General features: G+C 38.8%; 1 protein-coding gene across 1 annotated transcript; it reads right to left on the reverse strand.

Moving 5' to 3' along the window:
• Positions 1 to 383: 383 nt before the first annotated feature.
• Or51f1 (olfactory receptor family 51 subfamily F member 1) lies at positions 384 to 1,343 on the reverse strand. The gene has a single exon (XM_075974684.1). The coding sequence runs from the start codon at positions 1,341 to 1,343 to the stop codon at positions 384 to 386; it is 960 nt and encodes a 319-aa protein (XP_075830799.1).
• Between the last annotated feature and the right edge of the window lie 14,506 nt (positions 1,344 to 15,849).

A 15,849-nucleotide genomic window follows, 5' to 3' on the forward strand; every position in this document is an offset into this window, starting at 1 on the left:
CCTTCAATAACCAATAGTGTAAATTTTAATTGCATTGTAAATAATTTTATATATTTTGTTTCACTGCTTTAAAGGATAGGTAGAATATGTCTTGTGAGTCATTAGTAGAAAACCAAAAACAAAACTGTCAGGAAATGTCAGTTATTTTGAAGAATAGATTTATTTCTTCATCATTATTTGCATTTCCATAGTTAGACTATAAAGTTCCTGGGATAGCATAACATCCTTGTATTTTAACCATAAAGCATTTAATATTCATTAACCATTGTTAAATAAATTAAAATTTTGGAAACTGCCACATCTAATGGGGATTCTCCACCCACAGTTGCTTTTGCAGCAAGAAAACCACACCATGTTTTTCAGAAGTTAAGAGCAATCTCTGTTTATTTTGTAAGGAGCAAACTAAGGATAGCCTTTTGGATTTGTTTTGTTTTTAAACTATAGATGATGGGGTTGAGCACAGGGGGTAGAATAAGGTAAACATTGGCCATCATAGAACGAACTACTTTGGGGGCTGACTGACCATAGCGATGCACCAGGGACAGGCTAAACATAGGGATATAGAGAATAGCAACTGCTCCAATGTGGGACACACAGGTGCTGAAGACCTTGTACCGTTCTCCAGAAGAGGCAATAGTGAGGACAGAACGGATGATTAGTATATAAGACAAGACAATGCATGGAGTATCTACTCCTGTGGTTAGAAGGAGATCAACTAATCCACAAATGCTGTTGGCCCGAGTGTCTGAACATGCTAACTTAATCACATCTGGATGATAACAGTAGGAATGGGACAGGGTAATCACTCTACAGAAAGAAACGGGCTTAAGGAGCAAAAGTAGGGGAACTATTAATACTATAGCACGTATAATCACTAGGAAACCCATCTGAATGATTCTAGAATTAGTAAGAATTGTAGTGTATCTAAGAGGATTACAGATTGCTATGTAACGGTCAAAAGCCATAGCAACCAGCACCCCAGATTCTATAAATGTGAATCCATGAAGAAAAAACATCTGAACAATGCACCAATCTAGATTGATTTCATTTGCACGAAACCACAGGATCCTCAGAGTGGTTGACATTGTAGAAACAGTCAAACCCAGGTCAGTGGCTGAGAGCATGGAGAGGAAATAGTACATAGGTTCATGCAGACTCTGCTGAGTCACAATGATAAAGAGGATCATGCTGTTCCCAGAGAGGGCTGTGGCATAAAGGCAGCAGAAGGGGATGGAGATCCAGGCATAAGCAGACTCTAGGCCAGGAACACCAGTCAACAAGAAAGTTGGTGTTTTCATTGTGAAGTTGCTCAGGAATTCCGTGTTGTCCTGCATTTGTAGCATTTGACTTTACAATACTCACATCCAAAGGAGTAACAAACTATAGTATCATAAAAAGTGTTTAGACGATTTTCTGATTAAAAATAATCACTCTAGGAAATAAATTCTGTTATCTAGAAAACTAAAATTTATTAATCTAGCAATATAATTAGAGGCATTTAGCAAAAAAAAATGTTTCCTCTTTAAACCTAGCAAATAGGTTTACATAATTTTGCACACACACACATATTCACAGACTTAAGTTCCACAAAATTGCTTGCACATATAGTCATTTCTGAGAATGTAGAAAATAGGAATGCTTCAGTGTGGGAGACTCAGGTCCTAGAACACAGAAAAAGAAGTGCATTGGATTAGAATATGCTGTGTTTAAAGTGTGCAAGGGAAACCTACGTAAATATAAATATGCTCGTGCATTTGGCATGGTTCTGCCTGTGTGACACTCCAGACTAGATTTCTAGAAATTGACCATTTTAATCCCACAAATTAGAAGAACAGACAAAGAGAACAGATTATTAAAAGAAAATTAACAAAGACAGAATGCTGTGAAAGTTTAAGGGAAGGGTTATATCTCCTAAGCCATGGGAAGTCTGAATGCTTTATGAGAACCATAAAAACAAAGAGACCATGGCTTCCCTACGTACGTGTTGATCACAGAGCTGAACTGCATGAGCTGCCGAGTTTAGTGTGTATTAAAACATTCGAGGTCAGTTCAGAGTATGGTAGTGATCTGGAGGAAAGCTGGTGCCCTTGCCACCTGAAACCGGCACTGCAGCAGGGCTTAGGAAATGGGTGCAGAAATGAGGTGGCCGTTTATTTAATTTTCAAGAATTTATCATTTAAGGCAATAATGAGGCTTAATGTGACTAATGAAGGCTGTAAACAGTAAGAGGATGTTATGAAAAAAGATAATTTAGATAAATATACAAATTTATAAACTGCAGTTATAGGTCCAGTAGATGGTGGTGAATTTTATATAAAGGAGAGAGTTCTACTGATACTTGAGTCTGAAAGCATCGTGGGATTGAGCACAGTAAAGAGAGCAAACAGATCCCAGAAAGATGAGTTTAGCATTTTCATTGACGCCAGGCTGTGTTAACTTGGTAGACTGGTGGAGAGTCATTCCAGGGAGTTTTCCCTCAGTAGCTACAGATCTCTCAAGGAATCATGAATGTAGATTTGCTCCTTTCCAAATAGTATGGAGTGGTGGATGTTAGTTTGAGGACAAGGTAGAAGACAGAATTAGACAGGCAGATGGTTCCACAGGCATAAGTGTTTTAAAGCTCTATTCATTTAAAATTATAAATTACTTAATTAATTTATAGGATAACTAAAATCAAAGAGTAGCAATGTTACTTACCTTATTAAGGTTTTCAGTCAAATTGAGCACAATATTTGCTGTACCTTAATAAATATCTTGTAATATGTTTTTAATTTATCATTCTCGTGCCATTTTTCTTTTGTTAAATCTCTGATTTCGTGAATTTCAACTATATTTAAGAGGAATACTTACAATATATAGCTACAAACTGCTTGATAATATTATATGCATCCCCAAGGGTAGGGTAGAGTATACTATCACCTTAATTATCTGTAAGATGTTTTAATATTTGTGTGTAGGCAATAAACAAAATGCAAAGACAACATAGTGAACATCCTCATCTATCTTCCTAGGGCTGTGTGGAATCAGTAACTTTTTAGGTCTTTGCTAGCACCCATAGAACAGGCTATCAAGGGACCTATGGCCTTTATAATAAGTTTCAACTGAACTGTGAGATTATATGTATGATGTGTATTTCCCTGGGGAAACTAACAAAGAAGAAACAGCTTGTATAAAAATGGAAGGTACCACCACTGACTCCCCAAAGGTATTAAACTCTCATCTCAAATGAACAGTGGTCCCCAGGAGTACTGGATGATAAAGGAAGCCAAAGCATTCATAAATGGTTGGCTCTCCATATTGCTGTGCTCTGTTTCTTGTGCATTATGCTACACCACCGTGAGTTCATACGTGCACTATTGTGTCTGAGTAAACCCCATTTCCTGTATTTATCAGTCATCACCTCTGACTCATGCAATGCTTCCACTCTCTCTGTGATGATCCCTGAGTCTTGTGGGGAAGGCTGCTCTCTAGATTGCCCATTTAGGACTTATTACTCCATGATCTCTTATTCTCTGAAAACTACCAGTTATGGGTCTCTGTATTAATTGCCATCTACTGCAAACAGAAACTTCTCTGATGTGAGTTGATGGATGCAATAATCTACAGTTATAGCAATGAGCATCAGAACTCATTTTACCACTGTGCCCACTTATCAGAATAACAGTAGGTTCATCCCTAGGGCCTATGGCAAATCTAGCCACAGGTTCTTGGCCCCAGTAATGTTGCCAGGCATGAGCTCTATATAGTTGAGAGGACCTTAAATCTGATCAGAAAACGGTCACTTACTCCCATAACATTTGAGCCTTTATTTCAGCAGAAGTCATATTTTGCCAAGATACTCATTGTTATAGTTCATAGAGTTTGCAGATGAGTAAGATTATGCCTAGCATTTTGTAGATAAATGAAAGCAAGGCAGGAGGAATGAAGCTCTTAGATCAGTACCCCACTGATTTCTCTCTGTTCTATAACCCAGATATGTGGTGTCTTCAGCAACAGAGCGTGATGGATTATAGTTGTCCTTAATTAATTAAGGTGCACAATGTGATACTTTAACATGTGCATACAAGGTGCCATTATCAGGTCATAGAAATTAGTATATGTATACCTTGATGTTTATCTTTTCTCAGTGGAAAAACTTCTATGTAGTTTGATGTTTGGTGTTTCTGATTATAGAATAAGTATAAAATAACAAGAATCACTTGAATCTGGGGATAAAGCAAGACTATAGCAGTCATTCATACGCCTGTGCTTTTAAAACTGTGTACATAGAGAGGCTTACGATTTACAAAGAAAATACAGATAACAAATAAAATATTGTTATGTACAAAGAAAATACAGATAACAAAGAAAATATAGATAACAAATAAAATATTGTGGAATTATGTCCTCAAGTGACAGTTTTCATCTGAGAGATGAAGAGACATAAGTGCCCCAATATCCTAGCCTACTACCCCGACTCTAGCTCTTCCCTAACTGTTAACCATATAAGATAAACTATTTTATAAACACTTTCTCAGTCAGTTTCTGGGAAAATTGGTTGCTTCAAAGCCTTGTTGGCTAATCTTAACTGATCTTGAGTTAAGGGTAGAACTTGAACAACTTGTGTAGAGTGGGCTCTCTGTCACTAGAATATAGAACATCAGAAAATATAAGAAAATAAGATAGAGTTTTACCATGCAGTAAGCTATGTGCCCATTAGCGGTCCATCACAGTTACAAATTTCTGGAAACATGCACACATACACACACTAAGGTAGTGAGGATTTATTTGGTTCATGCTCAGTTGGTTTCACTGCTGAAGACCTAGAAATTTGGTGCAGGATAGCATATTACCAAATGGTGAGCAGGAAGGGCAAGAAAGGACAGAACCACGAAAGAGCTTTAGCTCCAAAGACAGAATCCCAGTGACCGACTTCATCCAGTCACGTTCTACCTCTAAAGAAGTGTCACTAAGTAGAGAACAGGCCTTGGACCTATATGCTTGTGGGAGATGTTTCATGTTTAGACCATATCTGGAACTGGTGGCCTTTAACTGACTAAGCTGAGACTATAGGTTTTTAGTTGGCCATACACAGAAAAGCATCAGTTTGGAGATTATGTGTGCTGTTTATTGTACGGAAATTTGCTTGCTGACTGCTAAGGGGTAAATGGCTGGCAGATCATTTTATATAATACTATAAAATTAATATATTGTGTTATCTTAATGCCAGTAGAAACCACAGGATAGAATAAAAGAAGTGGAGTAATTTTCCAAAATGAAACAGAGTTAGACTTAAATTATCAGTCTTCCTCTTGATTAACACACCTCCATGGGCTGGTGCATGCAGGGATAGTATGCAGTATAAGACTACTTATAGTCCTACTTTTACAAAAATAATTTCATTTAATTTTCAATGACTCATTACAGCTATAAATGCTATGCTTTGTAGGTATGGGTATAGAGTTGAGATCTCCTGACTTGACCTGTTGCATCAATCAAAATTATGTTGTGTGTTTCCTGTCTGACACACAGATGCAAGCGTTGCTGTGGAATGCAGAAGCAAAACAAACTTCCCAATGTTTTTTCTTTCTCATATAAACTAACATTTCTGTCTTTTATATATTGATTCAAAGTAATGCTCAGCATTGTAGTTTTAAGTTTTGTTTCTTTCAATTAAAATTAATGTGTTAATGCAGTCCTTGGAAAATCCAGAATATGAATTCTTCTATATATTGCTCAAAGAAAAGTTCTTTGTCTAGTACAATCATGATAAATTAAATGCTTTAAAGCACACTACTCAAAACTGATTTCCCTTTAATACCAAAGGTTCCTAAGATTTGTCTCCAAAAGCATGTTGAGAACTTCGTCACCATAATTTTGCAGAGATATCTTTGGGTGAAATTGAACAACAATCTCATTACATTGTTGGTCCTTGACTAATGAGAACAAAGGGATTAACGTTGGTTGATCTATCATAGGGAAATTTCCCATAAAATTTCTGTACCATGATCATCGGGCTACCAGGTGGCCCTGTTTAGGTACTGAGGAGTTCCATCTGGACGGGTGAGTGTGTGCTATCCAGGGGCGAATTGTCCCAGAAGAGAGCACAACCCCCCCTCCCCCAGCTCCTTCTGCAGGGCTGTCTTTCTTACACACGACCCCCCCCACACACACACACAAGCCTGCGTTTTCTCCTAGGTCCTTTGCTCAGGAACAGTTTTCTGCTCCCACACTAAGGCTACCCACCCAGAGAGGGACCCCCCCCACCTCGAAAGGGAGCATGCACACTTTCAGCTTTTGCGGCAGGGTGTCCTGTGTTCTACTCATCCCTGCCCTGCCCCCTAAGTTCTCCCTTTTGTCCGCGGGTCATTGGACTACCAGGCGTCTATGTTTCGGTGCTGAGGAGTTCCATCTGGGCCAGACAGTTCCTGCTTCTACACTGAAGAGTTACACCCAGAGAGTCAGTCACAGAAAAGACTGGACCAAGACACCAGGCCTCTCCTGGCTCCATTTGAAGGAAGAGATGTGAAGGCGCCAAGGCAAGAATCCCTCCAACAACCTGAAAGGCAACATGACATCACCAGAATCCAGGAATCCCGAAATAAGAAGAATTGTACACCCTACTCTAGAAGAATTAGAAGAAATCGACTCAAAAGTGAATTATATGAAAATAATAGAAGACCTTAAACAGGAGGTGAAAAACTGCCATAAACAATTAGAGATCACAAACAAAAAGGTAGAGGAAATGAATAAATCGCTCAAAGATACCCAAGGAAACCAAGAGAAACACGAAAAAGCAATCAAACGGGTAAGAGAAGCGGTTCCAGACATGAAGAATGAAGTGGAAGTAATGAAGAAAACACAAACCGAGGGAAGGATGGAGATGGAAAATCTGGGTAAATGAACAGGAAATACAGAGACAAGTACTACCAACAGATTACAAGAGATAGAAGAAAGAATTTCAGACTCTGAAGATACCATAGAGAAAATAAACACACTGATCAAAGAAAACAGCAAAGCCAACAAATTCTCATCACAAAACATTCAGGAAATCTGGGACACAATAAAAAGACCAAACCTAAGAATAATTGAGATAGAAGAAGGAGAAGAAGTACAGCTCAATAGTCCAGAAAATATATTTAATAAAATTATAGAAGAAAACTTTCCCAACCTAAAGAAGGATAGTCCTTTGAAGGTTCAAGAAGCATACAGAACACCGAATAGACTGGACCAAAAAAAAATCTCCTCTCCATATAATAATTAAAACACAAAACATACAGAATAAAGAAAGAATATTAAGAGCTGCAAAGGAAAAAGGCCAAGAGACTTATAAAGGTAAACCTATCAGACTTACACCTGATTTCTCTATGGAAACAATGAAAGCCAGAAGGTCCTGGATAGATGTTCTCCAGAAACTAAGAGACTATGGATGCAAGCCCAGACTACTATACCCAGGCAAGCTTTCGTTCACTATAAATGGAGAAAACAAAATTTTCCAGGATAAAAACAAATTTAAACAATACATAGCCACAAATCCAGCCTTACAGAAAGTAATAGAAGGAAAATCACAAACCAAGGAGTCCAACAATAACCACAATAACTCAAACATCTAGAGACCCTTTACCAGCACAACTCAAAGAAAGAAAACACACAAACTCTACTAATAAAAAAGTGACTGGAGTTAACAACCACTGGTCATTAATATCACTTAATGTCAATGGGCTCAACTCACCTATAAAAAGGCACAGGCTAAGAGATTGGATACGAAAACAGGATCCAACATTCTGCTGTTTACAAGAAACACACCTTAACCACAAAGACAGGCACCTACTCAGAGTAAAGGGATGGGAAAAGGTTTATCAAGAAAATGGACCTAAGAAAACAAGCAGGTGTGGCCATACTAATCTCTAACAAAGTTGACTTCAAACTTAAATCAATCAGAAGAGATGGATAGGGACATTTTATACTCATAACAGGAACAATTCATCAGGATGAAGTCTCAATCCTGAATATCTATGCCCCTAATATAAAAGCATCCACGTACGTAAAAGAAACATTACTAAAATTCAAGGCTGCCATCAAACCGCACACACTAATAGTAGGAGACTTCAACACTCCTCTCTCAGCAATGGACAGGTCAATCAGACAGAAACCTAAATGAGAAATAAGAGAATTAATGGAGATAATGAATCAAATGGACTTAACAGACATCTATAGAAAATTCCAACCAAATAGGAAAGAATATACCTTCTTCTCTGCAGCTCATGGAATCTTCTCGAAAATTGACCACATACTTGGTAGCAAACTTCCACAGTTACAAAAAAATATTCGTAACCTCCTGTGTCTTATCAGATTACCATGGATTAAAGTTAGAATTCAACAACAATGCTACCCCCAGAAAGCTGACAAACTCATGGAAACTCAACAGTCAACTACTGAACCACACCTGGATCAAGGAAGAAATAAAGAAAGAAATTAAAGTCTTCCTGGAATTCAATGAAAATAAAGAAACAACCTACTCAAACTCATGGGACACTATGAAAGCAGTCCTGAGAGGAAAGTTCATAGCACTAAGTGCCCACTTAAAGAAAACAGAAAAAGCACACATTGGAGACTTAACAGCCCACCTGAAAGCTCTAGAAAAAAAAGAAACAGACTCATCTAGGAGGAGTAGAAGACTGGAAATAATCAAACTGAGGGCTGAAATCAACAAAATAGAAACACAAAAAACAATCCAAAGAATCAATGAAACAAAAGCTGGTTCCTGGAGAAAATCAACAAGATTGATAAACCCCTATCCAAACTAATCAAACGGCAGAGAGAGAATATGCAAATTAATAGGATCAGAAATGAAAAGGGGGACATAGCCACAGACACAGAGGAAATTCAGAGAATCATTAGATCTTACTACAAAAGCCTGTATGCTACAAAACTGGAAAATGTAAAAGAAATGGACACTTTTTTAGATAAATACCATATACCAAAGTTAAACCAGGACCAGCTGAACAACCTAAATAGACCTGTTAGTCGTGAAGAATTAGAAGCTCTTATCAAAAACCTCCCTACCGAAAAAAGCCCAGGACTAGATGGTTTCAATGCAGAATTCTACCAGAACTTCCAAGAAGACCTAATACCTATACTCCTTAATGTATTTCACAATATAGAAACAGAAGAGTCATTGCCAAATTCCTTTTATGAAGCTACAGTCACTCTGATACCAAAACTGCACAAAGACTCAACCAAGAAAGAGAATTACAGGCCAATCTCACTCATGAATATCGATGCAAATATCCTCAACAAAATACTGGCCAACCGTATCCAAGAACACATTAGGAAAATTATCCATTATGATCAAGTAGGCTTCATCCCAGAGATGCAGGGCTGGTTCAACATACGAAAATCTATCAATGTAATCCATCATATAAATAAACTGAAAGAAAAAACCATATGATCATTTCATTAGATGCTGAAAAAGCATTTGACAAAATTCAACATCCCTTTATGATAAAAGTATTGGAGAGATTAGGGATACAAGGGCCATACCTAAATATAATAAAAGCTATATACAGCAAGCCGACAGCTAACATCAAATTAGACAGAGAGAAACTCAAATCCATTCCACTAATCTCAGGAACACAACAAGGATGTCCACTCTCACCATACCTCTTCAATATAGTGCTTGAAGTTCTAGCAATAGCAATAAGACAACATAATGAGATCAAGGGGATTCGAATTGGAAAGGAAGAAGTGAAACTTTCGTTATTTGTAGATGATATGACAGTGTACATAAGCGACCCCCAAAACTCCACTAAAGAACTTTTACAGCTGATAAACAGCTTTAGTAATGTGGCAATATACAAGATCAACTCAAAAAAGCAGTCGCCCTTTTATACACAAAGAATATGGAAGCAGAGAGGGAAATCAGAGAAGCTTCACCTTTCACGATAGCCACAAACAGCATAAAATATCTTGGGGTAACTCTAACCAAGGAAGTGAAAGATCTATTTGACAAGAACTTTAAGGCATTGAAGAAAGAAATTGAAGAGGATACCAGAAAATGGAAGGACCTCCTCTGCTCTTGGATTGGGAGGATCAACATAGCAAAAATGGCAATTCTACCAAAGGCAATTTATAGATTCAATGCAATCCCCATCAAGGTCCCATCAAAATTCTTCACAGATCTTGAGAGGACAAAATAAACTTTATATGGAAAAACAAAAAACCCAGGATAGCCCAAACAATCCTATACAATAAAGGATCTTCTGGAGTCATTACCATCCCTGACTTCAAACTCTATTACAGAGCTACAGTAATGAAAACAGTGTGGTACTGGCATAAAAACAGAGAAGTCGACCAATGGAATCGTATAGAAGACCCGGATTTTAACCCACAAACCTATGAACACCCCATTTTCGATAAAGGAGCTAAAAGTATACAATGGAAGAAAGAAAGCATCTTCAACAAATGGTGCTGGCACAACTGGATGTCAACCTGTAGAAGAATGAAAATAGACCCATATCTATCACCATGCACAAAACTCAAGTCCAAATGGATTAAAGACCTCAATATCAGTCCAAACACACTGAACCTGATAGAAGAGAAAGTGGGAAGTACCCTACAACAGATGGGCACAGGAGATTGCTTCCTATGTATAACCCCAGCAGCACAGACATTAAGGGCAACATTGAATAAATGGGACCTACTAAAACTGAGAAGCTTCTGTAAAGCAAAGGACAAAAAGGCAACCTACTGACTGGGAGAAGATCTTCACCAACCCTGCAACAGACAAAGGTCTGATCTCCAAAATATATAGAGAACTCAAGAAACTAGACTTTAAAATGCTAATCAACCCAATTATAAAATGGGGCACTAAACTGAACAGAGAATTCTCAACAGAAGAAGTTCAAATGGCCAAAAGACACTTAAGGTCATGTTCAACCTCCTTAGCAATCAGGGAAATGCAAATCAAAACAACTTTGAGATATCATCTTACACCTGTCAGAATGGCTAAAGTCAGAAACACCAAGGATAGCCTTTGCTGGAGAGGCTGTGGAGGCAGGGGTACCCTCATCCATTGCTGGTGGGAATGTAATCTTGTGCAACCACTTGGAAATCAGTGTTTCGGTTTCTCAGGAAATTCGGGATCAACCTACCCCTGGACCCAGCAATACCACTCTTGGGAATATACCCAAGAGATGCCCGATCATATGACAAAAGCATTTGTTCAACTATGTTCATAGCAGTATTATTTGTAATAGTCAGAACCTGGAAACAACCTAGATGTCCTTCAATGGAAGAATGGATGAAGAAAGTGTGGAATATATACACATTAGAGTACTACGCTGCGGTAAAAAACAATGACTTCTCGAATTTTGCATGCAAATGGATGGAAATAGAAAACACTATCCTGAGTGAGGTAAGCCCGACCCAAAAAGATGAACATGGGATGTACTCACTCATAATTGGTTTCTAGCAATAAATAAGGGTCACGGAGTCTACAATTGGTGAACCTAAAGAAGCAAAATAAGAAGGTGAACCCAAGGAAAAACATAGTTATTCTCTTGGCTATGGGAAGTAGACAAAATTGCCGGGGAGAAAAGTGGGATATTGGGGGTGGGGTGGGGTGGGGTTAAGAGGAGATGGGGAAAGAAAAGTGAGAATGGGAGGATGGGGGGAACTTGGGGAAACAGGATGATTGGCATAAAGGAAGGCTGGATAGAAGACCACGGAAGCACAATTCTTAGTTAAGGGAGCCACCTTAGGGCTGGCAAGAAACTTGAGCCTAGAGTGGCTCCCAGGAGCCCAAGTGATGTCCCCAGTTAGTTCCTTGGGCAGATGAGGATAGGGAACCTGAAACCACCCTATACTATAGCAATACTGACGAATATCTTGCATATCATCATAGAACCTTCATCTGGTGATGGATGGAGGTAGAGACAGAGACCCACACTGGAGCACTGGACTGAGCTCCCAAGGTCCCAATGAGGAGTAGAAGGAGGGAAAAGATGAGCAAGGAAGTCAGGACCACGAGGGGTGCACCCACCCACTGAGACAGTGGGGCTGATCTATTGGGAGCTCACCAAGGCCAGCTGGACTGTGACTGAAAAAGCATGGGATAAAGCCGGACTCTCTGCACATGGCAAACAATGAGGGCTGATGAGAAGCCAAGGACAATGGCAAGGAGTTTTGTTCCTACGTAATGTGCTGGCTTTGTGGGAGCCTAGCCAGTTTGGATGTTCACCTTCCTAGACATTGACAAAGTGGGGAGGACCTTGGACTTTCCACAATGCAGGGAACCCTGACTGCTCTTTGGACTGGTGAGGGTGGGGGAGAGGAGTTTGGGTGAGGGGTAGAGGGTGGGAGGAGGGGGAGGGAAATGGGATGCTGGGAAGAAGGGCAAACTTCTTTTTCCTTTTCTCAATAAAAAAATAAGTCACACTGTAAAAAAAAAATTCTGTACCATGCTTTTCCATAGAAACAAGAAAGACACAGTTTGAACTAGACCAGTGGTTCTTGCTGGTTTCAGTCCTGGACTCCAAGGAGGGAGGAACAGGGATGAGAAAAATAATCAAAAGGTCAGGTCAGGAAAGCTAGAGAATCCAGGAAAAATTGAGTTGGTTTATGGAAGTACTTAGCACCTGCCACATCAATTAGTAACAATAGCAATAGAATACAAGGTAGAAGGCCCATGGGGGATAGATGGTAGGGACATGGGGAGAGGAAGGGAGAAAGTTATCCTTAGTAACAGTTTAAGAAAATATTATAAGGAGATTTATTTCTATAAAAACTGCTAACAAATGAGAAATAGACACCAAAATTGGAACAATTCGTGCTCTGGAATGACACGAAGATAGATGCATGTGTTGGGTGGTGAGGGTGGTGGCAAAAGACGATGACTGTGCTACTAGCATTTGAGGGAGGAGACTACCCATTGCAGTGACTAAGCACGTAATAAACATGTATTGCTTTGACAGAGGTGGAAATTGTGAACTCCAAGTGAATATGAAATTATAAGAACAGAAAATCACTAGTCATATGTCTAAAACCACACATAATTTTCTAAATTGCAGATAATGTTTGGCTATATATAGTTTCATCTACTAGAAATATTTTTAATCCACAAATTCAGACTTGTAGATAAAGAATAAGCATTCCAAATTTGGTACTTCTAGGTGGAAAATTGTTACAGTAAATGTTGCATTAACCATTGTCAATTTGCATGACATAAAAGTCAATTATATAGAGAGTAAATTAGTTTTTCTCTATGTCTTTGGATAGGTCTGAATGTATCTTCTGTTTCTACACATGTAATTGAAATGAAAAGGTACTAGAAAAATAATAAGGTAGAGGAGAGACTTATGAGGGAGAGAAGGAGGAGGAAGAATAAAAGAAAGAAATGGGGAAAGAGAAAGAGAGAGGGAGGAGAGAGAAAGAGAGAGGAGAGAGGGAGGAGAAAGAGTGGAAACAAAGAGAGATAGAGGTAGTAGGCAGGGAAAGGGAGAGGGGAATGGAGAGAGAGAGAGAGAGAGAGAGAGAGAGAGAGAGAGAGAGAGAGAGAGAGAGAGAGAGAGAGGGAGGGAGAGAGAGAGGGAGAGAGAGAGAGAGACAGAGAGAGACAGAGAGAGACAAAGAGAGAGAGAGAGATTTCTGAATTCCATCAGGATATTTCCTCTGCCCTCGCTCAGGATTTCTTGGATGGAAACAGTGAGGGATCTCTTCATATCCTGTAACCTTGACCTGAGCTCCTCAGAACACAGCCACCATGTTAGGCTCTGCTGTATCTTTGTCTGTCTGTAACCACTTTACTGTTTCTTTTGGAACTCCCATGATTCATGTCTTTGCAAATGCTGACACATGTCTTTCCCACTTTTATATATCTGATGAATTAAACTTCTATACCTGAAATTGCCGCCATTACTTTATTTTAAATGATATTTCTGGGTCTCAGTTATAACTTTTCACTCACTTTAATGTCCAGAGTGGCTGCATGAGTGGGATCACATGAATTGCATTTATATTGTTTTCACATCTATTTCTCCCGACTAGAAGACAAAATCTGAGCCCAGTGCATGGTTTATATTCCCCCATGTCTATGGATGCTCAATACATTATCACTGCTCAGTGTAAGAGCCTTGTCTGGTGTTTCAGGCCACTTGTGAATGAATCCTGTCCCCTAGATTTCAGGCTAATTAGAAGAATAACACACACCCCAAATTCCATTTTGTGTGTGTGCCTGCATGTGTGTGTTCAGGTGTGTGTGTGTGTGTGTGTGTGTGTGTGTGTGTGTGTAAGATTGTTTAACTCTAGTCAGGTTTTCATCACTGTAACAAGTTACCTGATATGCAACTAAAGAAAAAGAAAGTCTTACTTTGGCAAGTGGATACAGGGTTCTGGTTCCGCTCACTTGGTTGTGTTGCTTTGAATTGATTCCTCATGGCAAGAGGGTCTGCTGGAGGCCTGTTCGCCTCATGGCAGCTTGGAGGCCAAGAGAAATAATGAGCTGGGATCCCTAATGACCCCTCCAATGTCAAACCCCATGACATAATATTCTGTTGTGGATCCCATCAGCTTCCATTGCCTTCCAGTACTGCCAAAGTCTTGAAACATGCATCCTTCATTAGTATGCAAAATTTCTATCACAACCATACAGAGAGGACTTTAAACCAAAATCAATCAGAAGAGATAGAAAAGGACACTTTGTACTCATCACAGGAACCATACATCAAGATGAAGTCTCAATCTTGAACATGTACGCCCCAAATGCAAGAAAACCCAGATATGAAAAATATTACTAAAGTTTAAATCGTAATCAAATCCCACACACTAGGAGATTTCAACACTCCACTCACCACAACGGACAGGTCAATCAGACAGAAATCCACTCCTGGATCAATATAGCAACAATGGCAATCCTACCACAAGCAATCTATAAATTCAAAGCAATGCCCATCAAAATCCCAACACAATTCTTCACAGACCTTAAAAGAACAATACTCAACTTCATATGGAAAACAACAACAACAACAAAAATCCCAGGATAGCAAGAACAATCATGTATAAAAAAGTAATTTCCAGAGGCATCACCATCCCTGACATCAAGCTCTATTATGGAGCTACAGTAATGAAAACATCTTGGTATTGGTATAAAAACAGACAGGTTGACAGATGAACTCAAATCAATGTCCTGGATATTAATCTATACACCTATGAATGCCTGATTTTTGATAAAGAAGCTACAATTATACAATTAAAAAAAGAAAGCATCTTTAACAAATGGTGTTGGCATAACTGGATGTCAGTATATAGAAGAATGCAAATAGATCCATACTTATCCCATGAACAAACTCAAGTCCAAATGGATTAAAGACCTCAATATAAATTTGACCACACTGAACCTGACAGAAGAGAAAGTGAGAAGTAGCCTTCAATGCATGGGCACAGGAGACCACTTCCAAAATATAACACCAGTAGCACAGACACTGAGAGCAAAAATAAATAAATGGAATCTTTTGAAACCGGGAAGCTTCTGTAAAGCAAAGGACACAGTCAATAAAACAAAAAGGCAGCCTACTGAATGGGAAAATATCTCCACCAATCCCATGTCAGACAGAGGACTGATCTCCAAAATAATAAAGAACTCAAGAAATTAGACTTCAAAATACAAAGAAATTCAATTGAAAAATGGGGTACAGAGCTAAACACAAAATTCTCAACAGAAGAATAGCAAATGGCTAAAATAAACTTAAGGAACTCTTCAACATCCCTAACCATCAGGGAAATACAAATCAAAAATGACTCAGATACCATCTTACAGCAGTCAAAATGGCTAAGATAAAAATACCAATGATAGCTTATGCTGAAGAGGATGTG

The sequence above is a fragment of the Microtus pennsylvanicus genome, chromosome 5 (assembly GCF_037038515.1).
Source record: "Microtus pennsylvanicus isolate mMicPen1 chromosome 5, mMicPen1.hap1, whole genome shotgun sequence".
NCBI lineage: Eukaryota > Metazoa > Chordata > Mammalia > Rodentia > Cricetidae > Microtus > Microtus pennsylvanicus.